This window comes from Bubalus bubalis, chromosome 9, assembly GCF_019923935.1.
Source record: "Bubalus bubalis isolate 160015118507 breed Murrah chromosome 9, NDDB_SH_1, whole genome shotgun sequence".
Taxonomy (NCBI): Eukaryota; Metazoa; Chordata; class Mammalia; order Artiodactyla; family Bovidae; genus Bubalus; species Bubalus bubalis.
This window is the reverse complement of record NC_059165.1, coordinates 99,363,272-99,388,564: the sequence shown is the minus strand read 5'-3', so window position 1 is coordinate 99,388,564 and position 25,293 is coordinate 99,363,272. Positions and strand designations below refer to the sequence as shown.

General features: G+C 58.3%; 1 protein-coding gene across 7 annotated transcripts in view; it reads left to right on the top strand.

The window, feature by feature from the left end:
* RFX1 (regulatory factor X1) overlaps positions 1–25,293 on the top strand; it is a 35,355-nt gene that overhangs the window by 6,249 nt on the left and 3,813 nt on the right. For 2 of the 7 annotated variants that reach the window (XM_025293668.3, XM_025293667.3), the window contains exons 2-16: positions 11,033–11,142; positions 11,388–11,471; positions 12,495–12,602; positions 13,515–13,631; positions 14,660–14,755; positions 15,163–15,537; positions 16,277–16,371; positions 20,214–20,595; positions 22,374–22,555; positions 23,539–23,658; positions 23,748–23,863; positions 24,084–24,202; positions 24,284–24,393; positions 24,831–24,982; positions 25,071–25,168. In XM_025293668.3, the coding sequence (XP_025149453.1) occupies positions 11,041–11,142; positions 11,388–11,471; positions 12,495–12,602; positions 13,515–13,631; positions 14,660–14,755; positions 15,163–15,537; positions 16,277–16,371; positions 20,214–20,595; positions 22,374–22,555; positions 23,539–23,658; positions 23,748–23,863; positions 24,084–24,202; positions 24,284–24,393; positions 24,831–24,982; positions 25,071–25,168 (2,256 nt within the window). In that variant the 5' untranslated portion in view covers positions 11,033–11,040. Of the gene's footprint in view, positions 1–2,914; positions 3,851–11,032; positions 11,143–11,387; positions 11,472–12,494; positions 12,603–13,514; positions 13,632–14,659; positions 14,756–15,162; positions 15,538–16,276; positions 16,372–20,213; positions 20,596–22,373; positions 22,556–23,538; positions 23,659–23,747; positions 23,864–24,083; positions 24,203–24,283; positions 24,394–24,830; positions 24,983–25,070; positions 25,169–25,293 lie in introns of those variants that run through there. The other 5 variants (XM_025293664.3, XM_025293663.3, XM_044948215.2 and 2 more) reach the window with 5 other exon arrangements.

Sequence of the window (25,293 nt, the reverse complement as noted above, 5' to 3'; positions counted from 1 at the left end):
ACAAGGGGCCACTCTCCTAAGGCTGGGAAAGTCCAGGCCAGGGCTTCTCAGTGTCCTGTACAACCTGCCCCAGAATTATCCTGGCGACTAGCTCAAACAGCAGACTCCAGGGTCATCCCAGACTCTGTCAGTGGGCCTAGGAGTCTGCATTTAACTGACTCCCCAGGTGAGGCTGATGAACACCAGAGTCAGAATCTCCGCTTGGTGCCTGTTTCCAAGAGCTTGAGGATTGCATCTCTCTCCTTTCCCCTCCAACTCCATGGATGCTTGTTGAGTGAATAATGATAATAGCAACTTCTACTTCTCAGTGCTTATTTGGTGCTCTGCTGATCACATTGGATCTTTGCAACAGCCCTATGAATCAGGTGTTATCATCCCCACACGAAGGATGGGGAAACTGAGGCCCAGAGGAAAATCAGTTACATGTTTTAAGAGACATGAATTAAGAGACAGGCCAGGGTTCAAGTGGAAGTGAGTCTGATACTGGTAGACAGGCGCTGATCAGCAGCAGTGACTTGAGCATCCGATCTGGACCAGGGTTTGGACCCAGTACTGCGAGGAGGTCTGAGGAGGTGGGCCCCTCTAATACTGGCAGGAAAGAGTTTGGGGAGGGCAGGGGCTGGTGGAAGATGTTTTCCCTGTGTGCTTGGCAGGCAGTAGCCTCTCCCTCTCCACATGAGCAAGTTCTCCCTGCTACCTGAGTCCCTGGCAGGCCACCTTTCCATCCTGCCCAGTGGGCAAGCCCACAACCACTCCCTCAGACCTGGACCAGGGCCCTTGTCACTGTCCCTCTCTCTGTAATGACCAGGCTTGGCAGGGAGGGTGGCCTCAGGGCTCTGCCAGCTCTGTTCACACCAGCCATCGGAGCCTGGCATACTCAAGCCTACCAAGCCCACCTGAGTGCAGACAGCAACCCTTGTTTCCTTTGTACTTAGCAGCCCAAAGCACGGAGGCAGGGCCTGGAGGCTTATAGTCTTGCCTAGAGCCTTGCTCAAGGGCCCTGGGCAATGAGGGGAACCAGAGCCATTTCTTAAGTGTTCAGGCTGCACCAGGAGCTTGGCCAAACACTGCCCACACCATCAGACAGAGCTCTGCAGCAGCCTTGCACTGTAGGCCTGCTACCCTCCCATTGCACAGATGGGGCAGTTGAGGCCCAGGGAGGGGACACCCTCCTCGCAAGTCACACAGTGGGGAGGGACACCCTCCTCGCAAGTCACACAGCGGAGAGGTAGTCAATTTCAAGTTGTGCACAGGCCCATCCAGGGTTTGTGACTCACCTGCTTTGCCCCCTGCTGACCTGGATTCGTCTTGGGTTTGGCATCCAAGGGCAGAGTCCAGATCCGCAGAGAGCGAGGTACAGGGAAGTGTGAAGAACACAGGCACCACAGTGCTGGCTGGCCTGCGGTCTCCCTCGGGCTGCTCTGGTGGGCTCCCTGCCCCTGAGTTCTGCTGTTCCAACCAGGCCTTGGGTAGGTGGCATTACCTTTGTGGGTGGGCCTTAGGTGTCTCCATCTGAAAAACAGGAAAGATGCCATCTACCGACTGTGAGCCCTGGGCCTGGCTCCCTGAGTAGGGCTGTGGGCTAACAGCACATATCTGGGGGTCAGAGAGACCTGGCTTCAAATCCTTTTTCTTGCTGGTTGCCGCCGCAGGCCTGTGCAGAGGTCACTCCTGAGCCTTGTTTTGTTCATGTGTGAAATGGGCACAGTGGCTCCTCCCTTGCCAGCCTGCTGTGAGGAGGTAATCACAGTGATTACCTGGGGTTTCTGATCACCAAGTAGCAGTTATTTTTCTCTTCCCCTTGAAAATCTCTTTTAGTCCCCCTGCAGCTGGCTGGCCATGGCACACAGGTGCTCGAGGATTATTGCAGAAGAGCCTCTGGCTCAGCCCTGCAGTGTCATGCTGCTGAAGGCCACAGGTCACCGCGACCCCGCAGGCAAAGCTCTTACACTGAGATACGTCTAGGGCCATCAGGGACCACGTAACTGTGAGGGGTGGAGCTTCTCTTAACCTCTCGTGCATTTGTTCCACTGTCCCTAGAAGCTCCTTAGTGAAGGAGTCAGGAAACCGGTGGCCCACTCCCTGCTGAGGTGGGGCTTAGCGAGGGGCGGGGCTTATACTGAGGCTTTGCCTCACCCACAGTACTTGCCTCACACCCAGCGCCTGAGAGAGGCACCACAGACAGTTAGCAGCCAGAAAAGCTGCCTCTGCGTGGTCAGGTGGGCCCCGTTCTGAAGTCAGCGGGGCCTAGCAGGCCTGCTCTGTGGCCAGGGCCTGCTCCCAGCCCAGTCGCCCGAGGCCCTAGAAGGCCACTGTTCAGGGAGGAGCTCACATCTGGCATCACCACCTACAAATGCCCTCATTTCTATGGCCGCAAGCAGCTCAGGGGGCTTTTTGGACTCAAAACACCTTCTCCGTGTCTGGCATTCCGCACCCCCCCCCAACCTCGGGGAATGGCACTCAGCCAAGAATCCAAGCCCAGATGGCAGGCAAGGAGGGGACTGGAAGAGGCTGGCTGGGGGACAGCTTTCCCCATGACCTTCCTTCCCAGCAGTTAGCCCACTAGTCCAGTGCTCAGAGTGCCCAGGGTTCAGACTCAGTCCCACCTCTTCCCTGCTGTGCGGCCTGGGGCAAGCTCCTTAACCTCTCTGAGTCTCAAGCATGGATGCGATTGTTGCAGAGTTTTAAATTAAGTAATGTAGAAACTCGGAGAAGGTAATGGCACCCCACTCCAGTACTCTTGCCTGGAAAATCCCATGGACGGAGGAGCCTGGTAGGCTGCAGTCCATGGGGTCGCTAGGAGTCGGACACGACTGAGCGACTTCACTTTCACTTTCCACTTTCATGCATTGGAGAAGGAAATGGCAAGCCACTCCAGTGTTCTTGCCTGGAGAATCCCAGGGACGGGGGAGCCTGGTGGACTGCCGTCTATGGGGTCGCACAGAGTCGGACACGACTGAAGCGACTTAGCAGCAGCAGCAGCGGCAGAGACTAGATTCTGTGTGCTTCCACTGCCTGGAGTAGGGGTTTGATCCCTGGCCGGGGAACTAAGATCCCACATGTCATCCAGCATGGCCAAAAAATTAAAAAATTAAAGTTAATTGTAAAGAAAGTACACAGGACAGTGCCTGCAGGCACTCTCAGGAGAACTGTATTATTTGTTTCTGGGCAAAAGTCAGAGGTCTCCCAGCCCAGGGGTCCACCAGGCGCCGGAGCCTGCGAAGGAAGAAGGCAGGAATCCTGGGTCAGGGTGAGTGGAAGAGGCATAGACCAGCCCTGGTCCATCCTCAGTTGCTGTGCAGCAGCGGGTTGGTTAGATCTTGCACCAGCCTCGGGATGTAATTAAGTTGCTGATGAACCCAAACGTGTCTCTGGGGAGCCAGGAGCTGTCCCTGGTTTCCTCTGCCTGTAGATTAATTCTTGTTTTTCCTTCTTTTTCTCCCTCCTCTTCTCTCTCCCCCCTCCCTCCTTCTTCCCAAGCAAGCAAGAAAAAAAAAAGAAAAAGCCTTATTTATTATCATTTTCCCCACTGTTGGCATGGCAACACAGGCGTACGTTACTGAGTTACAGGCGGCCCCGCAACCATCCCAGCCACCACAGGCTCCGCCGCAAGCCCAGCCGCCACCGCCGCCCTCTGCGGCACCCCAGCCCCCCCAGCCCCCCGCCACCGCCGCCACCCCCCAGCCCCAGTATGTCACCGAGCTGCAGAATCCGCAGCCCCAGGCACAGCCACCGGGCAGCCAGAAGCCGTATGTGACAGAGCTCCCGGCTGCCCCCACGCCCTCGCAGCCGGCCGGCGCACCCACCCCGTCCCCGGCATCCCAGCAGTACATCGTGGTCACCGTCTCCGGTAAGTGGACGCGTGCTCGGAGCCAGGGCACCCTGTGAACAACTCCAGCAGGAGTTTGGGGGAGCCTAGCCTTCTGGATGTGGGGGCATCCCAGAGCCCTCCCGTCATCACTTATTGTGCCTATCACCCGGAGGGCAGCTTTTTAACTGTCTCAGGTCCACAGGTGGGATTTGCGGTACATCTCTGGGGAAGGCTTCCCTGGTGGCTTGAGACAGTAAACGATCTACCTGCAGTGTGGGAGACCTGGGTTTGATCCCTGGGTCGGAAGACCTGGAGAAGGGCATGGCCACCCACTCCGGTCCTCTTGCCGTGAGAATCCCAGGGACGGGGGAGCCTGGCGGGCTACAGTCCATGGGGTCGCAAAAGAGTCGGACACAACTGAGCGACTAACACTTTGACTTTTTTCACTTTCTGGGGAAGAAGTAGTCCGACGAAGCAGGGAGGACTCTGTGCCCCCCAAAATCCTCCCCGCCAGGGCAGCTCTTTGAGCTGGTTCTGTCTCTGTCTTCAAGTAAGATGTCACTCAATGAAAGGCTTGGGCAGTAGAGTTAGTTTGCAAACGCCTGCCAGAACTGGAGGGGAAGCATTTGGCCATCATCCATAAAGGGACCGTAACAACTTCAAGTGACTTCCCTGGTGGTCCAGTGGTTAAGAATCCACCTTCCAACGCAGGGAACCCAGGTTCAAGCCCTGGTTGGGGAAGAACTGAGATCCCACAGGTGGCAGGGCAGCTAAGCCTGAGCGCTCTGGAGCCTGCCCAGCTGGTACAACCAAGACCCAACCCAGTCAAAAATTTTAAAAACAAAAAGTAACAGTTTTGAGCTCAGGGGCTGCCTGTGAGGTGCTCCCAGCTGCAGTTCAGGGAGGTCCACTGGGAGGTCTGGAGGGGTTGCTCCCCCTCCCTTCCGTTTCATTTTTGACAAGACTTGGGCCAAGCAGGGCTCTTGGCTGGGTGCGTTCGTGAGTGTGTGATGTGGCCAGGGGATCCTGTTTGTCACTGCAGCCGCCCCCCTGAGGCTGTGGAGCAAATGACCAGGAAGCTTGGGCCGTGGCACCCATGGTTCCTGCTTCAGAGCATCTGCCCTATGCCCGCTTCCTCTAGAATGGGCATGGGCTGAGCAGAGGGAAGTAGAAGCAGAGAGTCAGGACAGGTGGTCACTCCCCGGAGGGACATGGTGGAGCTCAGACGAACTTCCCTGGCGGTCCAGTGGTTAGGACTCTGCGCTTCTACTACAGGGAACACAGCTTCCATCCTTAGCTGAGGAACTAAGATCCTAACATCCCACACGCTGCATGGTGCAGCCAAAAAAAAAAAAAACAGGTGGCGCTCAGGACAGGACTGGGCATCTTTAGTGGTTTCTGGTGTTCCCTGTGTAGAGGGGAGGCTGGCCCCAGTCTTTCCGCAGTGGAAAAGAAAGTGGTGGGGATCCTAAGGGCATCTTGGGAGGCTGTGGAAGGTGCAGGTCAATTAACTTGACCCTAGGACAATGAAGAGTCAAAACTGGTGGCAACTGACACGGCCCCGTGGGACCACGATGGAAGCAGCTGGGCCCCGGTAGTGTCCTGGAAGCTCCTGCAGTGTCAGGGTCCCCAGGGAGGGCGGGGGGCACGCAGGGGCTCAGGACAGTGACTTTGTGACACAGACTGGTGTAGAAGGGAGCTGGCATGGGAGAGTCAGCTGAGTACAGAGCGAGGCCAGGCACAGGATGTGGCCGGGGTCACCTCCAGCACCTCCCTCTCATTCTGTGTCCTTAACCCCCCACCGTGCTCCCGACCTCACTGTGGACAAGGCATCGTCATGTTACAAGAAGGGCCCCATCTCCCACCTACCCAGCCTCCCAGCACCCAGGGTCCATCTGCACCCACCAGCTCTGCTTTCCTGCTGCTGGAAGGGTGAAGTGGCCCCATGGCAGTTCCAGGCTGCCCCCTCCAGGACTTCTGCTGTCCCAGCCTCATTACTTAGTCCCTCTCTGGTAGATCTTTTCTACCTGCTTGTAAAAATACAGCAGCTCCCATTTTAACCAGGGCCCCCAGGCCCTGCACCCGCTACCGCAGTCGTCCCGTTTTCTTCCCTTAGTTGTTGTTTAGTTACTAATTCATGTCTGATTCTTTACGACCCCACGGACTATAGCCCACCAGGCTCCTCTGTTCATGGCATTCTCCAGGGAAGAATACGGAAATGGGTTGCCATTTCCTTCTCCAAGGGATCTTCCCAACCCAGGGATCGAACTCATGTCTTCTGCATCTCCTGCATTGGCAGGCGGATTCTTTACCACTGAGCCACCTGGGAAGCCCTCCCTTTAAGTCAGAATTCCTCAAAGGATTCATCCTCCCTTCCTTAGTCTCTGCCCCTTCACTCAGAGCTCTGTCTCCTCAATCCCAGAGTCCCGGGCAGGATCACCCATGGCCCCCATCTTGTGGACCCACTGGTCACCCTCTATTCTCCTCTCCCCTGGCCTCTGGGCAGCACATGACAGTTTCTCCCCTCCCCCCGCCCCCCCAGAGATGCCCTCCCGCTCTGGTCTCTGCCCACCTCCCTGCCTCCCCATCTCGGTTCCCCCTTGCTCTTTCCTTCTCATGTCCCTTACCTTGTGCACCACGACCTCATCAGCTGAGGCCTCTTCTCTGCTCCAGGGCCTTGTCCTGTCCCTTAGCCTCTGATGCCACCTCTGTACGTCAATGCCCACGTTGTCGGCCCTGAGTCCTCGCCACCTGTGACCCATCCACGTGGTTCCACAGACCTCTCAAACCAGCATGGCCTGATGGCAATCTGGAATTTCTTTCCTTCTTCAAATCTGGCCTCCTTTGAGACTTCCTTGTCCTAGTAAATATCACCTTCTCTCTCCCCCTACCCCAGGCCTGGGTCAGCCTTGACTCCTGTCTTACCCATCCTTTTTTTTTCTCCCTGGCCACATGGCGTGGCATGCAGGATCCTAGTTCCCCAACCAGGGATCGAAACCATGCCGCCCCTGCAATGGAAGTGCAGAGTCGTAACCACTGGACCACCAGGGAGGTCCCCTGTCTTACCCATCCTTGAGCAAGCAAGCTGTCTTGGCTCCATGTCCTAAATCCAACCAGAGCCCACCACCTCTCCCACCTCCCTGGCCCCTACCCTGGTCCAGCCTCTGTTCAGACCCTTCACAGTCTTCCCCAACAGCAACCAGAGGGAGCCTCTTGATAACTGTTGATTCGATTCCATTATGTCCCAGCTCAACCCGGATTATTCCAAAGCAGGTGGCCCTGGGGGCACTCTCTGAGAAAGCCTGGCCTGGCCTTTCTTGCCTCTAGGAGATCTGGATCCCTGTGATAGGGACCAGCTCCACACTCCCTGCGCCGCTACTGACAAAAGTCCAACCTCCTGACTCTGGCCATCCAGGCCTGCTGGCCACCCAGTGCCATCTGGTATCAACCTTCCCCCCTACATTCCTGCTTCAGCCCCACTGGCTTTCCTGTGGCTCCGCAAACCTTCCAGGCTCAATTCATCTCTGGGCCTTGGCACTCTCGTTGCCCTCTGCCTGGAGCTTTCCCATCCCAGACCCTCTGGTGGCTTATCCCTCATGAATGCTGACCTGACCCAGCTCAGCACTCCCATCCCATCTCGGGGCCTCTGGGCAGCGGAGAGCAGGCAGGAGGGCTTGCCTGTTGCCGTTAGAGGACTTTTCATAGCCTCCACTTATTGGCCCTGGACCAATATTGGCATCTTATTGGCCCTGGACCTCCTGAATGCTGGCTTTTGTTGCTTGCCGTGTCTGGGGTCCCAGAACAAGGGTCTGGAATGGACGCATGACTGTAGACCCCAGCATCCCCCAAGTCCCAGCCCGTCTCCTCTCTTCCCTTGTCTTCTCCAGCTCCTTCCACCACCCCCCTCCTCCACCCTCAGGGAGCCCCTGGTACCTACTGGTCAAAGCCTTGGTTACCCCCCTCTCCTGGCCCCCATCATGCTGTGGGGCACTCAGTGTGGGTGGGTAGCGGTGTTGACATGACCAGTTGTGGATGTGAATCTCAGCCTCCCTTCTTTGGTCAGTGGCCTCATTATCTTTCACAGTGGTCCTGGGGAACTGCCTGTCCCTTCTGCTCCTGGTTCTGCCAGCAGCAGGCCTGTCCCCGGAATGGTTACCAGACACTGCTTCCTTGATTTGTTCTATGAGGACTCCTGTGGCTTTGTTGACCCCTCCCCCACCCCTGGCAGTGATTTCTGAGGGTTCCTTTGTAACCCTTAGTGTCCCTTTTATCTAAGGGTGGCCTCTGGGCCATGTGAGCTGGTCCTAGGGGTGGAGGTGGGGGTGTAACTAACACCAGCAAAGGCTGCAGCAAGGTGCCTGGGGCTCCTCCGGAGCCAGAAGCAATGTGAGCTGAGCAGGGACCCAGGGAGTTGCAGGCAGGAGGCAGGGCGGGGCCCGGGAGCCACACATGGAGCCCAGACTGGAAGCCAGCCAGGAGCGCTGCTGTAGAAGCAGCTTCTCTCGCCCAGTCCTCAGGAGCTCTGCCCTAAGGTGACTTTGGAGGTGATGGGAAGGAAGCTCAAACTTCCAGCTTAGGAACAATCCTCTAGATCCATAAGTCCCCATCCTCAGAGGCCACCAGGCTGTCACCCGAAACCCAAGTGGAAGGAAGACCTTGTGAGTCCTGCCGGCTGTCCCTAGAAAGATGAGACCAAGCCGGTGGAAGGGGGTAGGGCTGGACTGAAGAAGGGATCATGTCCAGCCTCTCTTCCCTGCTTCTGTCTCACTTGGAGCCCCTGGAAGTCCAAGACTTGTGTCAAGAAGAGGGACCAGGAAGGTGTTTATCAGTGTCCCCAAGCATAGATGGGGAAACTGAGGTCAGGACAAAGGGACCCAGGGCCCTGGGGGCATCAGGAATCCACAGGCTCCCCTCCCAGCGAGCTGTTGACTGAAATCATTGGCAGGACGGGAGCAAAGGATCAGGAGGAAGAGGAACAGACAGCCCCATCTGTGGTCCGTGGTGACCTGGGTCCCGTCTTGGAGTCCAGCCTCTCAGGCTTCCCTCTGTCCTCTCCCAAGTAGCTCAAAGTGGCCTATGAGGCCAGAGTAGGTCTCAGTGAGAAAGTAAGTGCAGGGGCCAGGGAGGAAGAGAAGCTCATCAGATCGAGGGACAGGAAATCAGCTGCCGCTTCCTGGCTAGAGATTTGAGACGGCGGGGCCTTCTCTGGCCTGTGCGCATGTGCAAAGTGGAGGTTGCAGACAGATGCTGATGCTCGCGGACTCAGGGTCCCTCAGGCACACACGCGCACACGCAGAGCCAGGGCGAGACACTGTGGCAGGAGTCCACCTTGGCCACAGGAAGCCCCTCGTCTAAAGAGTAGACTATAGAATCTCACCTGCTCATCCTCGTGATGCAGCCTGGCCAGGATGGGGGCTCCAGCCTTGAGGGCCACCCCTGAAGCAGGAGATGGGCAAGACTGCCTCCCAGATCTTCCTTGTCCCAGGTGATGCTGGATCCCAGCAAGTCCCCAGGCCTCCAACTGCTCCGGGTCCCCACTCAAGGACCAACCTTGCCCTTTTCATCAGAGTACCAGGGTGTTGGAGGGGACGGGAGAAGCCCCCAACTCGCTGCCCACCCTGAGCCAGGCTGAACCTGCCACGGGCCTCCTGGGTCAGGCACTGTCCGTTGGGCCATGGACACCCAGGTGTGCCGGGGCCCTCACGGGACTGGGTGCTTTCTCGGGTTTCTCCCCGCGGGCTGGCTCAGTGAGGGCCTCCTCTTTGATGATGACAGGGAAGCCTGAGTGGTTGCGAGGGATGATTCCAGCAAAACAGAGGAATCAGTGTCTCCTCGAATGAGCTGCAGAGTTGTCCCAGGGTCTCCCCCACGTCTGGCCCACACCTAGCATACACAGTCACGTGCTCTGCTTCAGACTTGGCCCCTGAGGTCTTTGCTTCTACCTGCATGCGGCCACCTTTCTATTCTAGCCAGTCCCTTCTCCATGTCTCCCTGCAACAGCTGAGGCCTAGCTCCCCAGTTTAGAGGCTGAGACCCAAAAGGACGCTCCGAGCCTTTTGTGTCCCCCACAGGCCCTCGGCTCAGACACATGCCTCCTTACCCACATGCCTGAGTCTACATCCCCCTGCCTTTGGGGCCTCAGCCTAGGCCTGGCCTGTGACTCTGGTCCCAGCCCCACCCCACCTCTGAAACTGCTGGGAGTAACCAGGCGATAAAGGGGGTGGGGTGGCTGGTGTCCCAGCTGGGATGAGGGTCTCCCAACCAGTGCCTCTGGGGACACTCGCCCCATGCCCCTCCCCCTCAGTTCTCCTGCTAATCACTTAGCAAGATGTGCATGAAACCCAACCTGCGCCTTCCTGAAAGCATCTCTGGGTACCAGCCTCCCTCTTGACCCCAGAGCGTAGCCCCAGCCCCTCAAAGGCCCCGCTCGGGCTGGGAGGGAAGTATGTTTATCCCAAGAGGACTGCCAGGAGCGCTGGGGGGATTAGCTCCCCAAGGTTGCAGGTATAAAGCCGCCTGCGCACCCTGCTGTTCTGGAGAGGTGGGCAAGGATCAAGGAGTGCCGGGCAGGCTCCTGGGGACGGACGGGCAGGGGCTGGGGCGGGAGGGGGGCACCATGTTCTATGACTGCCTCTTCTCGGCTGCCTATCAGCGTGAGTACCCGCTCGCCCAGCTCCTGCCCCCCACCCCCACCGAGGACAGGGAGGCTCTGACAGTGGCCAGGGAGGAGGGGGTGTTTGACAGCAGGCTGGTGAAACTTTCTGGGCTCACTCCTCTGACCAGCTTCCGATCCTGGGAAGCCAGGGGTCACCTCAAGGCAGGTGGTCCTGATGCTTTCCAGGGCTGTGGGACCCCTGGGAGGTGGGGTTGATGGGGTCGGTCATGGTCCACAGTCCTGCCTGCTGGGCAAAGGAGTTCATCTCCCCAAGCCTCCACTGCATCTTGGCTTGTCAGTCAACCCTTCTGGACACTGACTTCAGGACAATGAGGTGGAGGGGGCGGGGGTGGCTGCTAATGGGTGTTAAGGATTATAGGTCCTTGTGGCCCCCAGCCCACTCCAATGGGCAGTCTTGCGGCTGGACAGGGGCCAGACAGGATTCCTGGAGAGGCCTAACCTCATCTGGAGCTGGCTTCAGGCAGCAGCATCTATCTCGACGGCCTCAGGCTCAGGGTGGGGGTGGAGGCAGCAGGCAGAGCTGACCTGGTGACCTTTCCCCACAGAGGGTGCCATGCGGGCCAGCGAGACTGTGTCAGAGGCCAGCCCCGGCTCCACGGCTAGCCAGACCGGAGTGCCCACTCAGGTGGTTCAGCAGGTGCAGGGCACCCAGCAGGTAGGACACGCCCCGCCCCCAGGGTGGACAGAGAGCACGCCACGCGGGCAGCGAGGCTATGGCTATAGTGACCTTGCTTCCCCCACCCCCAGTCCTGCTGCTGGAACCATCTGCTCGCCTGTTCTTATCAAGATGCTCACTGCTAAAAAAAAAATCCCTACCCCTCCACCCCGCCTTTCCCCCACCCCGGCCAGGCCTCCTTGGGGAAACCAGCCCGGTTCAGGCCCTTCTTCCTTTCCCCACAGCGGCTACTGGTCCAGACAAGTGTGCAGGCCAAGCCGGGCCACGTGTCACCCCTCCAGCTCACCAACATCCCGGTGTCCCAGCAGGTAAGCGCCCCGCCTCTGGCCCCCACACCCCACTCTCAGAGCCCTCCCAGGGTGTACAACCAACCCCCGCGGCCTGCTCGGATCTGCCCGCACCAGCCTCGAGGATGTGGGGCCTACCCTGGGGTGGCCGGTGAGGCCGTGTCAGTCAGGGCCCATTGGGCAAGAAGGGGCTGCAGGAGTCATCTTAACAGAGAGACCTGAGGACTGACAGGAACATGGCTGGTGGGTCCAACCCTGACGTTCCAGAGCAGAGAACCCAAAGCCTGTTAGGAACCAAGAGCCCAGCACTGGGAGCAAGTGCACGGTGATCTGTGGGCTGCAAGGCTGCACAGCGGCTGCTGGGGTCTGGCATGGACTGGGACAAAGTCCTGCCCAATTTTCAGGGTGGGAGCACATTTTGAGGCCCATGGAGCCAGGCGCCCTGGGAAAACACTTCAGCTCTGCTGAGTATGGGCTCCAGGACCTTGGGCAATTGCTTCTGCTGTCCTAAGCCTCGCTGTCACCCTCTGAAATGCAGGAGCCACCACGCATCAGGACTGTGTGGGCGATTCCGGGAGCCTGCAGGCAGGCAGCGCTAAGATAGCACCTGGCTCAGGTCATTGTTGTTGAGTCACTCAGTCGTGTCCCCCTCTTTTGCGACCCCACGGACTGTAGCCCACTAGGCTCCTCTGTCCATGGGATTTCCCAGGCAAGGATAGTGTAGTGAGTTGCCATTTCCTTCTTCAGGGGATATTCCTGACCCAGGGATTGAACGAACCCACATCTCCTGCATTGGCAGGTGGGTTCTTTACCACTGAGCCACCAGGGAAGCCCCTGGCACAGCACAGGTGCACATTAAAAACACACAGGCCAGGGGATTCCCTTGGTGGTCCAATGGTTAAGACTCTGCACTTCTAATGCAGGGAATGCGATCCCTGGTCCCGGAACTGAGATCCCACATGCCTTGAGGAGGGCAAAAAAGAAAACCTACACGCACACAGGTCATTGTCAGTGAACTACGGTCCTTCTCCCTTCTCGCTCCAGGCTCTCCCCACGCAGCGTCTGGTAGTGCAGAGCACAGCCCCGGGCGCCAAGGGCGGCCAGGTCTCCCTGACGGTGCATGGCACCCAGCAAGTGCACTCACCCCCCGAGGTAGGTGGTGGCCCCTTCGGCCATCCTCCCCGCCCCTCTCCCCCACGGAGTGAGGACTCCCTCCTCTGAAGTCCCTGTTGAGCCTGGGTGTGGGGGGCTCGGCCGCTGGACTCTGCTCTGCTGGCTCTGAGCTGAGTCTGGCTCCAGGAGGAGGCACCTTCTCTCCTGGGCCAGAATGAATCTCAAAGTTCCAGCTCTGGGCCCTGTATCCCAGGAAGCAAAAGTGGCTGTCTTCCAACCATAGTGTGAATACTGAGGACCCCTAATTCCCATGAGGATGTGGAGGCAGGCGAGTTGTGGATGGCTGGGAGGATGGGTGTCAGCAGTCAGACTTTGAGGTCCCAGGCTCAGACATTCAGTTCTGGGGGTCTCTGGGCAGGCCCTCAGAGCCTTCTGAGCCTAGAGTTTTCTAGGCATGAAACAAGTAATGACACCCACCCCTCATCTACTTCCCATGACACAGAGCTGATGGGGGCTCTGCAGCCAGCCCACCCAGGGTCAGCACTTGGTGCCACCACTCACAGCTGTGTGGCCCTGCACACGTCCCTTCCCATCTGCGCCTTCACAACTCATCTGGAAAGTGGGGACCCCCAGACATAGCCTTTCTCACCTCAGGGCTGCAGCCCAGCTGCTGATGGAGGCAGCTGGGGGCCACTGAGCGGAGGCCAAAGTCCTCACCCTCCTCACTGGGGAAGACGGGCCTCCCCAGCATCTCTGGGCTGAACTCTGAGCCTTGCCCTGGGATCCCTGGGGCTGCAGGAGGGACCAGGCGTCTGGACGCCCGGGACAGTTATCAGCTTAGGTGGCTGGGAGATGTACCCCCCAGCTGTTGTCCTCCCCGAATAGCTCTTGGGACAGGGTTTGTCAGGGCCCGGCTGCCCCACACACTCGCTGTGCCTCCTTCCCTTGCAGCGGTCACCGGTGCAGGCCAACAGCTCCTCCGGCAAGACGGCCGGGGCCCCCACGGGCACGGTGCCACAGCAGCTGCAAGTCCATGGCGTCCAGCAGAGTGTCCCCGTCACCCAAGAGGTGCCAGGCCAAGGCGGGCGGTGGCAGGGGCAAGGGGTGCTGGCCCAGCGGCCTCTGCATCCTCCTACAGCTGTTTGTCGGGATGGTGGTGGGGAAGCCCGTGGGGGTCCAGCCCCAGCCGGCCACCGGGGCCTGCGGCAAGCAGCTCTGCTTCTCTCCAGACTCTATGTTCTCATCTAAATACTGGCTTCTGCCCTGAGGGCCAGGGAGCTAGGTGGTTGAGGCTGCTGTTGAAAGCACCTCAGACTGAATAAGCACTAGAAACAGCTTCAAGAAACAACTGTGGCATCTCCAGGCCCATTTGCCTGGAGGCAATCCCAAGGCCAAGTCCTGGCTCGCCCCCAAGGGGCTCAGGGAGAGGCCTCAGCCTGTTAAGTCCATGCCCCGTCTTCCAGAGGAGTCCTCACTCTGAGCTGCCAGCCACCGTGGCCAGAGCAGGTTATAAGGCAAGGGTTGTCTGTCATCTGGTCATTGCCAGTCAGGTAGGGGGGTGGTTCCCAGCCCCTCAGAAAACCAGTTGAAAGCCATAGATCCTCTCCCTGGAGGAAAAGCAGAAACTCCACCCTGAAGGACTCAACAGATATCCTCCAGCCAGACACCACGGCCCCTCGGAATCTAGCCCTGGGTTCGTCACTCAGCTGCTCCCCGCCTCCCAGCCTCTGTCCCTCACTTTGTTCTGAGGGTAATGCCGGCGTCCCCGCCATAGCATGGAAGTGAGGACCTGCTGGATGCCGAGGTGCGGGATGACCATGTAGGCAGTGGGGATGGGGAGCAGGGACCCCACTCTGTCAGCTCCAAGTTCAGCTCTCAGTCTTACTTCTTGTCAGCCTCACCTGGTAGAGCCTGGGTTCACCATAGCGCCAAGAGTCAACCTGCTAAGGGACCTGGAAGCCACATCGTGTGGGGCCAGCAGTGAAAAGCTGGAGAAAGGCTGATGCCAGTGCTGGGGACGGGTGGCGCTTGAGGACAGGCGGGCAGCCATTCTGGCCATGGCTATCGCAGTCTGACTTGCCTTTCCCTCCCCCCAGAGGTCGGTGGTTCAGGCCACTCCACAGGTGCCCAAAGCTGGCCCCGTGCAGCAGCTCACCGTGCAAGGACTCCAGCCGGTCCATGTGGCTCAAGAGGTATGTGTCTCCCCCACATGCCTCTGGGCAAACTGGGGCTCAGTCGGGGGCAGCGGAGGGGAGGGGGGGTGGTGGGGAGGTGCAGGCCCCTCAGGCCGCAGGGAGGGAATGCAGCCCCCCTGGGGGGGGTCTGGGTAGAGGGAGGCAGCTGGAACTTTGAGAAACCCAGCCCCACCCTGGACTCCAATTCCAACCATGGGCCTCAAGCCTTCCTCTTTGCCAGCACCGGGCAGTTCAGGGCCCAGGCTTTGCTAAGAGAGAGCTCTGGATTGCCCCTTCTCTGACACCGGGTGGGGTCTTCTGGTCGGGTTGCTGCCTAGTGTCAGCAGCCCGGTGGGCGGTGGAGGCCTGGACACCCGCCGGCTGCCGGCCCCGGTGACCCCTCAGTGTCTCTGTTTGTCCTCCAGAGCTCAGGCAGTCAGTTTCCCGCTAGGAAGGCAGAGCAGCAAGAGCCCTGGCCCACGCCGCCACCGGAGCCGCCGCCGCCCCGGCCGCCCACGCCTGGGCCCGGGCCGGGTGCGCTGGCCCCGGAACCGCCAGCTTGCCGCGGGGCGGCCGCGCAGCTAGGCAGCCCTGAGCCGCTGCCGCCCCATTACGAACCGGGCGCCGAGCAGTGGGTGGAGCTGGTGGGCTTCCTGCCCCCGCACCTGCTCCTGCCGCAGCAGAAAGTGGTCCTCGAGCCACTACCCGGGCTGCCGGCCCGAGCCAGCCCCGACCAGAGGGTCAGGATCCAGAGAGTCCCCCAGGTGCTAGTGTTCGGCACGGCCGCCACGGCCCTCAAAGTAGGTGGCGGACGCACGGGCGGGGGTGCGAGGGGCGGGCGGGGGCGGGATCCGCCGGCCCCGGCCCGCGCCCGGCCCTGCAGGCCCTTTAGACCCCACCTCCACCCAAACAGCCTGGGGACCCATCTCTGATTACCCACCTTCCCCACCCTACCAAAGCGGGCTCCTGGTCCCAGGCTCTGCCCCTACAGACTGGGATGGGGGATGGGTGGGGAACTCAGGCCCCGCCCCCGCCCCGCTTTGTCAGTAGTTACAGATTCTGGCCCACCAGTGGGGCCCCAGCCCTGGTCCCGGCTCCGCCCGTCGCATCCTGTGCACCTAGGCCCCACCCCCATAGGCAGGGTCCGTCCCTGAGGCAGGCGCCTCTCCTGTAGCCATGGCTAGTTCCCGGCTCCGGCCGGCTTAACCGTCAGGCTTGTACCAGAACTTGGCTCTGCCGCTGGGGTTCAGCTTTCATGCTCGCAGTAGGACCCTGCCTGGGGTCCCCTCCACCCACCTCATCTCAACCCTACCCTTGCTGTCCCCAGTCCAAGCAGAGAGGCCTGGCTTTTCCTGACGCCGCTGTGCCTCATTCCCAGCCCTGGCCCTGTCCAGGGTGTTCAGAGAGCCCCTAAGTGCAGCCTCCCAGCCGGGGATCTGGGAGTCCCCGTGAGCTTGGCCAGCTGCCAGACTTTGAGAAGCAGGGAGGTGGGGAGCCAGCCCACCCCTGACCCTCTGTGTCCCCTTCCTCCCATGCCAGGTGCAGCAGCTCCAGCAGGTGCCGGTCTCACACGTGTACCCCAGCCAAGTGCAGTACGTGGAGGGTGGCGATGCCAGCTACACGGCGAGTGCCATGTGAGTGGGGCGGGGGTGGGGGAAGGGACAGGAGGAGGAGCATGGGTCTGCTCAGGATCCCTTCCCAGAACTTGAAGCCCCAGTCTCCAGCAGACCAGCTAGCCTTCAAGGTGAAAACAGGCGATAACAGTGAAGCAGAGGGGACCCTGGCATGTTGGGAAAGGCATTCCAGCATAGTGTCAGGCTTTGGAGTCAGGGAGGGGGCTTTGGTTCTTTGCAAAAAACAAAAAAACATGGACTTCCCTGGCAGTCCAGTGGTTGAGACTGCACTTCCAATGCCAGGGGCGCAGGTTCGATCCCTGATCAGGGAACTAAGATCTGACACGTCACAAGACATGGCCCTAAAAGAAATTGCAAAAAAGGAAAAGAAGTTTAATTTTACAAGATAAAATTTTTAATGAGTAGGGAACGTTAAACAGTGAAAAAGAAATCTTTGCTCCTGATCCCCAACCCTGCCCCAGAGGAGATGCTGCACCCCATTTCTTTGTTTCCTCCCTGAGATATTCTGAGAATAGAAATTACCTGCTTTGTGTGTTGAGAAATAGAGGCAGTGTGTTCTGTCCCCTATTTCTTCCCCTGCCACATAGCTTGGAGCTCTCCATGTGGGTCTCGGTTATCCTCTTTAATCTCTGTGTGTAACTCCACTGCTCAGTTGCAGCATGAATGTCATATGGCCAGTCACCCCCAGCTAGCACGTAGACGACTTCCACTCTCGGCTGCTGTACATGGCTCTGCCTCAGTACCTGCCATATCAGGCATATGTCAGCCCCAGGCCTGCCCTAACCTCGGCTCTGGCTTCTTGCTGGGGATCCTCCACACACCACCACCTTCTGTCTCCCCTTCTCCACAGTAATAATTCCAGGACTTAGAGTTATTCTAGTTGTCCATTCAGCTTCCCAGGGGGCGCTAGTGCTAAAGAACCCGCCTGCCGAGGCAGGAGACTTGGGTTTGATCCCCGGGTTGGGAAGATCTGCTGGAGAAGGGCATGACAATCCACTCCAGTATTCTTGCCTGGAGAATCCCATGGACACATGAATTGTTTGAGTTTTGAGAAGTTTCATTGACTTTCTTTGCATTTGCCTGATGTCTTTCTCATGTCCCAACCACCTGTCCCTGTGGGCATGACACTGGGGGTGGATTAGCTCATGGATTGACTTGATCCCTGGGTCCTGATGCTGTGGGTGTAGGGCCCCGGCCCCTGAGTCATGGTCTACAGCATCCAGCGACCTCATGGTTCTGTTGATTTATTTCCCGCACTGCCTGGCTCTCATCTGTGCAGGTGACCAGTGCTGGCGGGGGCCACAGAGGACATTCCAGAGAGGAGCCTAGCTCCCGAGGGCCCCCAAGGGCTCTTCTGCCTCTCCCTGGTCTGTCTTTGGCTTCTGATTCAATTCTTCCCTCCGTGACTATAGTGTGTGAGTGATCACACAGAGTCCGCTGTTACCATCAGATTCTTCTGCTGTATGACTTTCTTGAGGGCACCATATCTTCTATCTCTCTCTCACAGTGGGTCATTTCCACATTTCCAGCCCTTTGCTGGTCTGGATTCCTGCTCTGACTAAAGCCACACCCCCTGGGCTTCTATCCATGGCCCTGTTTAGCCTGTGTCCAGTTGTTGTTGCTAAGTCGTGTCTGACTCTTTGTGAACCCATGAACTGCAGCACATCAGGCTTCCCTGTCCTTCACTGTCTTACGGAGTTTGCTCAAACTCACGTCCACTGAGTCAGCGATGCTATCTAACCATCTTAATCTCTGTTATCCACTTATCCTCCTGCCCTCAATCTTTGCCAGCATCAGGGTTTTTTTCCAGTGAGTCGGCTCTTCATATAAGGTGGTCGAGGTAGATACACACATTCATTCTGGTAGTCATTCGGCAAACAGTTGCCATAGCAACATTTTCTGAGAGCACAGTGTTGCAGGTAGGGTGCTGGGCTGGTTTTGGTTCCTGCCAAAGGGGGTGGCAGGGGCACTTAGCAGTACTGGCTCAGGTCACACACTTCTGGAGTCACTCGTGCCATGGATGTGGACTATGTAGATGTGTGAACCAGGACACAGTGAACAAGAGCTGCATCCTGGGGCCTGATGGATGATGCTGTACACCAGGAGTGACCACACTCCCACCACCACCCCAGTTGCTCTCCTTGCTGCCCTGGGAGGCCCGTAGGACTCCCCTCCCCGGCATCCTTCAGCACCTTCTGGGCCAAGGACACTCCTGACGGGCCTCCCTCCCTTTCTGGATTTTAACATTTTAGCTTATGTTTTTTATAATTACTTTTATTTTATTTCTTTATTTTTGGCTGTGCTGGGTCTTCAGTGCTGCGTGGGCTTACTCTAGCTGTGCCAAGCGGGGGCTTCTCTAGTTGCGATGCACAGGCTTCTCATCGCAGTGGCTTCTCTCGTTGTGGAGCACGGGCTTTAGAGCTCCCAGCCTTTAGTAGTTGGAGCTCCTGAGCTCCAGAGCACAGGCTCAGTAGTTGTGGTACATGAGCTTAGTTGCTCCACAGCGTGTGGGATCTTCCCAGACCAGGGATCAAACCCATGTCTCCTGTATTGGCAGGCAGATTCTTGACACACTGAGCCACCAGGGAAGCCCAGCTTATGTATTCAAACGCCTAATACATTGTGCGTGTGAGCCAAGTTGCTTCAGTTGTATCTGTCTCATTGTGACCCCACAGACTATAGCTCACCAGGCTCCTCTGTCTATGGGATTCTCCAGGCAAAAATGCTGGAGTGGGTTGCCATTTCCTTCTCCAGGGGATTGAGAGGGCTCAAAAATCAAACCTGTATCCAACCATGTTTAGTGAAGTGGCTGCCCCTGTCCACACACCCTTCACCCCAACGAATAGCAGATACAGATAATGAAATGCCATGCGATCTCTCCCTTCTTCCCAAAGTATCATCCATACCGCTCCCTGCCTCTTTTGTTCACCTAATGGAACATACTGGACCTTGTTCTTTGGTGGAACCTCAAGACCTTCCTCCTCCTCTCTCACCCCCACGTAGGATATCATCAGCTTTTAACTTGACATCCCAGTAAAGGTAGACCCCACCCCCCACCCCCAACCATCCATGTTATTCTTGCTACGATTTGCAGCCTTGAGTTCATGTGACCGAATAGTTGGAGACCTCTCCAGGGCGGGATGGGTCGCTGGGTCAAAGCAAAACATATGTTTGCCTTAATAGTCGTCGCTGACCAGCCCCTCATGGTGGCAGCCAATGGATTTAGAAATAGAGCTCTCACTTTTCCCCACCCACTTCCTGCGCCTCGTGTCCCTTGACATGTGCCACCTTCCAAAGTGCCCTCAATTTACCTTTGCACTTGGCTTCTCCTCTGGCTCCCTTGCTAGGACATTAACCTCCCCCAGACCCCAAGGTGGGGCCTTTTCTCTCATGTCCACTGTTGAGTCCAGCGTACCTAGAACACTGCCCAAGCAGGCCTTCAATAGTTGTTGGTCTTTTTTTTTTGGCTGCACCACCAGGCTTGAGCAATTTGAGTTCCCCGACCAGGCCCCCCAGCAGTGGGAGCGAGGAGTCCTAACCCCTGGACAGCCAGGGAATTCTCTCAATAGTTTGTTTTCTGAGTGACTGAAGTGTTTAGCCCGTTGCAAGTTACTCAGCTCTTCCAGTCTCAGTTCCTCACGTCTAAAGCGGGGACTCCCAAGTCACGGGACTGCTTTGAGGATTCAGCGAAGAATTGCCCATCAGGCACTGGGGGGGTGTGCAGTGCATGGGGCTGTTGCTGTCCTGCTCCCCCTTTCCCCCCAACTGCAGGGCCCCCCTCATTATGCCCCTGGGCCACCCAGCTCTTATCCCCTGTCTCCTGCCCTCTACTTCTTTTGTAGCCGCTCCAGCACCTACTCCTACCCTGAGACGCCACTGTACCCACAGACGGCAGGCACCAGCTACTACGAGGCCGCGGGCACGGCTGCCCAGGTCAGCACCCCTGCCACTTCCCAGGCGGTGGCCAGCAGCGGCTCCGTGCCCATGTACGTGTCTGGCGGCCAGGTTGTCGCCAGCTCCACCAGCAGTGGGAGTGGAGCCGGCAGCGGCAGCAGCAGCGGCAGCGGCAGCGGCAGCAGCGGCGGGGGTGGTGGGGGTGGGGGTGGTGGCGGCGGCGGCGGCGGCAGCGGCGGTGGAGCAGGCACCTACGTGATCCAAGGCGGCTACATGCTGGGCGGTGCCAGTCAGTCCTACTCGCACACCACCCGTGCCTCACCAGCCACCGTAAGTGCCCACCCAGCCCCAAAGGAGGCAGGGGTGGGGGGGGCCCTGGGCAGGGGCAGCAGGCGATGGGTGCCGGCCACCGTCCCCAGGAGTCTGGGTAGCCTGGTGCCAGGGCGCTCGGGTGAAGAGGTCCTGGGGTTGACTCCTCACTGTGTGGCCTCAGGGAACCTCCTCAGCCTCTCTGGGCCTCAGCTAATACGCCTGAAGCTCTTGGAGCTATTACCCAAGGAAGTGTCATCGAATCTGATAGTAACTGGCGATGGCAGATAGATGGCATGGGGCGGGAAATGCAGGCACCACCATGCCAGGAGCTACCCGGAGCAAGGATCTGTGTCTGTCTGGAAGGGCAGTGAGATAACCCTCCTGTGCCCAGAGCGGCTCTGTGGAACAGCCCTAGGGCCTAATCCTGATGGGGCTTGTCATCAGCTCTGTGACTGTGGTGGGGTGTCCCGGCATGGTCCTTGTCCTCCAGGAGCTTGAGGTCTGAGCGATGGCTTCCCGTCATGTTTAACTCCCGCTCTCTCCCACGGCCACCCATTGTGGACATCATTACCAAGACCGAAGCTTTCTCAGAAGACAGGACCTCCCTCACGCACGCAGGCAGCCTGGCTTCTAGTCTGAATTTTTTAATGCTGGTCATGACCCCCATAACTGACTTCATGACTCCCGAGTGGGTTCTGAAAATGTGTTCCCCTAGACCCGTGCTGTCTGATAGAACATCCTCCGGTGATGGATATGTTCTTTGCTTGCTGCCTAGTGTACAGGCCTCGGGACACATGAGGCTATTGAGTGCTGGAAATGTGAGTTTCACAGTCCCAGAAACAGAATTGTTGTTATTTTTTTATTTTAGAATTTTTAAAAAATATTTATTTTTGGCTGTACTGGGTCTTCGTTACTGTACTTGGACTTGTGCCCAGTCTGTGTCGTTGCGGGGCACAGACTTCTGACCTCGCTGGCTTCTCTTGTCGCGGAGCATGAACTCTAGAGCGTGCGGGCTTCAGTAGTTGTGGTGCACGGCCTTGGTTGCCTCATGGCACATGGGATCTTCCCAGAACAGAGATCGGACCCATGTCCCCTGCATTGGCAGGTGGATCCTTAACCACTGGACCTCCAGGGAAGTCGCTGAGTTGTTTTTTTTTAAAAAAAAAACGATCTTGAAAGAATTATGGTCACAGAAGCTGCAGAGATCCCCGTGGACCCCTCACCTAAGTTACCCCACTCGTTACAATTTACATAACTGTAGTACAGTATCTAACTCGGAAACTGACAATTGGTCTTATACGGGGGTATCTACTTCTGTGTCTTTTTATAACATTGGTAGATTTGGGAAACCACCATCAAACTCAGAATGCAGAACTGTCCTGTCCCCGCAAAGATCTCCCTGGTGCTACCCTTTTAAAGTCTCCCTTACCCTCCTCCCTTCCAGCATTCCTGACCCCCGGCCATTACAAATCTGTTCCCCATTTCTCTAACACTGTCATTTCGAGAATGTTCTGTGGATGGACTCATACTTGACGTGACCTTTTGACACTGGCATTTTCCATTCCGCCTACATTCATTTAACAGCTCTCCGCAGCTAGTGGTGACGGCCTGGGACAGCGCAGTTCTAGAGCGTTCTGCTGGATTTAGTTCCCATGGGCAAGGGTGACATGACACCCTCGCCAGCATGGTTGTCAAGATCACAATTGGAAATAAATAGAGCACTTAGTGACGAGCACTTGAGAAATGGAAGCCGTTCTTAGCATTCTTCCGATTCTTCCATGCCCCTCGGGCCCCAGGTCCAGTGGCTCCTGGAAAACTATGAGACGGCCGAGGGCGTGAGCCTGCCGCGGAGCACCCTGTACTGCCACTACCTGCTGCACTGCCAGGAACAGAAGCTGGAGCCCGTCAACGCCGCGTCCTTTGGCAAGCTCATCCGCTCCGTCTTCATGGGCCTGCGCACCCGCAGGCTGGGCACCAGGTGGGGCCACCTGCCCCTGACAGCCCCCAGGGGCTGCAAGGCCCGCCCTCACCCTAAGTTTTCAAAGTCCTCCGCTCCCCTTGTCCCTTCACTCCTCTCCAGCCCCGCTGGCCTCCGTCACAGTTCCTCTGACACTCACATGCTCCTGCCCCAGGGCCTTTGCACTCTCTGTGCCTTTCCCCGTCTGCTGACTCAAATATCCCCTGGCCCTCCTAACTAAAACTTCAGCTTTCCCCTACCTCCCTGGCATCCATCTCACTTAGTTTTTCTCCTGAGCACCCATCCAGGATGCCTTTCATGTTACTTCTCATTTCTGATCTGTCTTCTGATGCTGAAATGCACACCCCTTGAGAGTGTGGGGGCTGCACACAGTCATTGCTTAATCACAGCCTGTGAGTCAGTGAATTCACAGAGGAAGGAGCAAGGAGCCCTCCCGTGAGCCCACCCTTCTCTGCCTCTCCTTTGTGATCCCCCACACCTTTCTGGGCTGAGCCCTGCTCTTCTCTTGGTTCCAGTTCCCAGTTCAGGCCTGAGTGTCACCCCATTCAGGCAGGCATGCATGTAGAACCTTGGGCAGAGTCCCTCATCTCTCTGTGCCTCCGTTTCCTCAGCTATCAGTCTAGGATGCTAGGAGTACCCTTCATAGGGTAGAGATGAGAAACACGTGCCATCGCATGTGCTCGGTGCTCAGAACAGTGCCTGGCAAATTGGTATGACTAGCAGTCAGCAAAGACCTGCTAAGTGCCTGCCCCCAACTTTGGTCCTATCTTCACAGAGCTCAGTCTGCAGATGGGGGCCTCTCCTGGCCCCCATAGTCCCCATGGCTTCCCCAGCCCAGCACCCCCAGCTCTGTGGAACATGGGTCTTACCCCCTGGGCTCTGTTTGGCCCCCTAGCAGAGAGGAGGTGGGTGCGATGTAAAGTTCCCAGTGGATAATCGGGGGCTACCCCCAGCCCAGCCCTCACCCTCTGCCTCCCTCCCAGGGGCAACTCCAAGTACCACTACTATGGCCTGCGCATCAAGGCCAGCTCGCCCCTGCTGCGGCTGATGGAGGACCAGCAGCACATGGCCATGCGGGGCCAGCCCTTCTCCCAAAAGCAGAGGTAGGAAGGCGGCTGGCTGGGTGCTGGCAGGCAGGGAAGGGCGTGGTGGCCTAGCTCCCCATCCCATTGCCCACCCATCCCTTCTCCAGGCTGAAACCCATCCAGAAGATGGAGGGTATGACCAACGGTGTGGCCGTGGGGCCACAGCAGGCCACTGGACTCTCGGACATCAGCGCCCAGGTCCAGCAGTACCAGCAGTTTCTGGGTGAGGTCTCCCCGGACTCGGGTGGGGCCCAGGGCAGGCTGTGCAGCCCCCAGAGAGCCAGCAGATGGTTCCCTTGCCCTCCCTGAACCTCATCACCCCAACTGGTCGTGGGGGAGCTTGGTAGCCAAGTGGTGCCAACTTAACAGGATCCCAGGATGAGGCTGAAAGGGGTGGGCGGGTGGGACTGGAAGGGGCTCACGGTTTCTTCTCTGCCCTCCAGATGCCTCAAGAAGCCTCCCTGACTTCTCAGAGCTTGATCTCCAGGGCAAAGTGCTGCCCGAGGGCATCGGACCTGGGGACATCAAGGCCTTCCAGGTCCTATACCGGGAACACTGTGAGGTAGGGCACCTGGGCAGTGGGCAGGGGTGAGGGGCACCATACTGCCCCCCGACCCCCTCGAGCATCTGGCCTCCCCAACAGGCCATCGTCGATGTCATGGTGAACCTGCAGTTCACACTGGTGGAAACGCTCTGGAAAACCTTCTGGAGGTACAACCTGAGCCAGCCCAGCGAGGCGCCGCCGCTGGCTGTGTGAGTGCCCCGGGGGGAGGAAGGGAGGAAGTTGTGCACCTGCGAGTCTGACCTCAAGGCTGGGGTGGCCAGACCATGCAGGGGCGGGGGGCTCCTCTCTGACCCCCACAGTTTGTGGGGCCCCTGTGGCCTTGTGAACCCGCCTCCAGAGTGTGCCTGGGTATCAATCTGATGCTCTGTGTGTGGGATGGTGGGCCCCACCGAGCCATTTCCTCCCTGCAGTGGCTAGGTGCCTGGGTCCCCATGTACAAGATGTTGAGATCCCTCTCTGACCCTGGGGGCAGTGAGGCCTGTATCAGCCTGACCCCGGGGGTCTTCAGGAGGCAGAGGGTACCTGCCCGAGCCCAGGGTGGGGTGAGGGTGCTGTGCCCTTCTGACCCTGGGTGCAGGACTGCGGAACAGCCTCGTAATGCCTCGGGCCGGGTGGGTGCCCACAGGCACGATGAGGCTGAGAAGCGGCTGCCCAAGGCCAGCCTGGTGCTCCTCTCCAAGTTCGAGCCCGTGCTGCAGTGGACCAAGCACTGTGACAACGTGCTGTACCAGGGCCTGGTGGAAATCCTCATCCCCGATGTGCTGCGGCCCATCCCCAGTGAGTGCCCGCCTCCGCCCTGCCCCGCCCCCACTCCCCGTGCCCCGCCCCCACTCCCCGTGCCCCACCAGCCCCCTGCCGCCCCCAGGTGCCTTGACCCAAGCGATCCGGAACTTTGCCAAGAGCCTGGAGAGCTGGCTTACCCACGCCATGGTGAACATCCCCGAGGAGATGCTGCGGGTGAAGGTGAGGGTGTGAGGTGGGGGCGGAGGGGCCAACTTGGGCCCACAGCTTCGGGTCCTCCCTCCTGGTTGGGGGCGCTGGGGGCCTCAGCCTCCTCTGCCTGCCCAAGGCAATAAGATGCGTCCCCG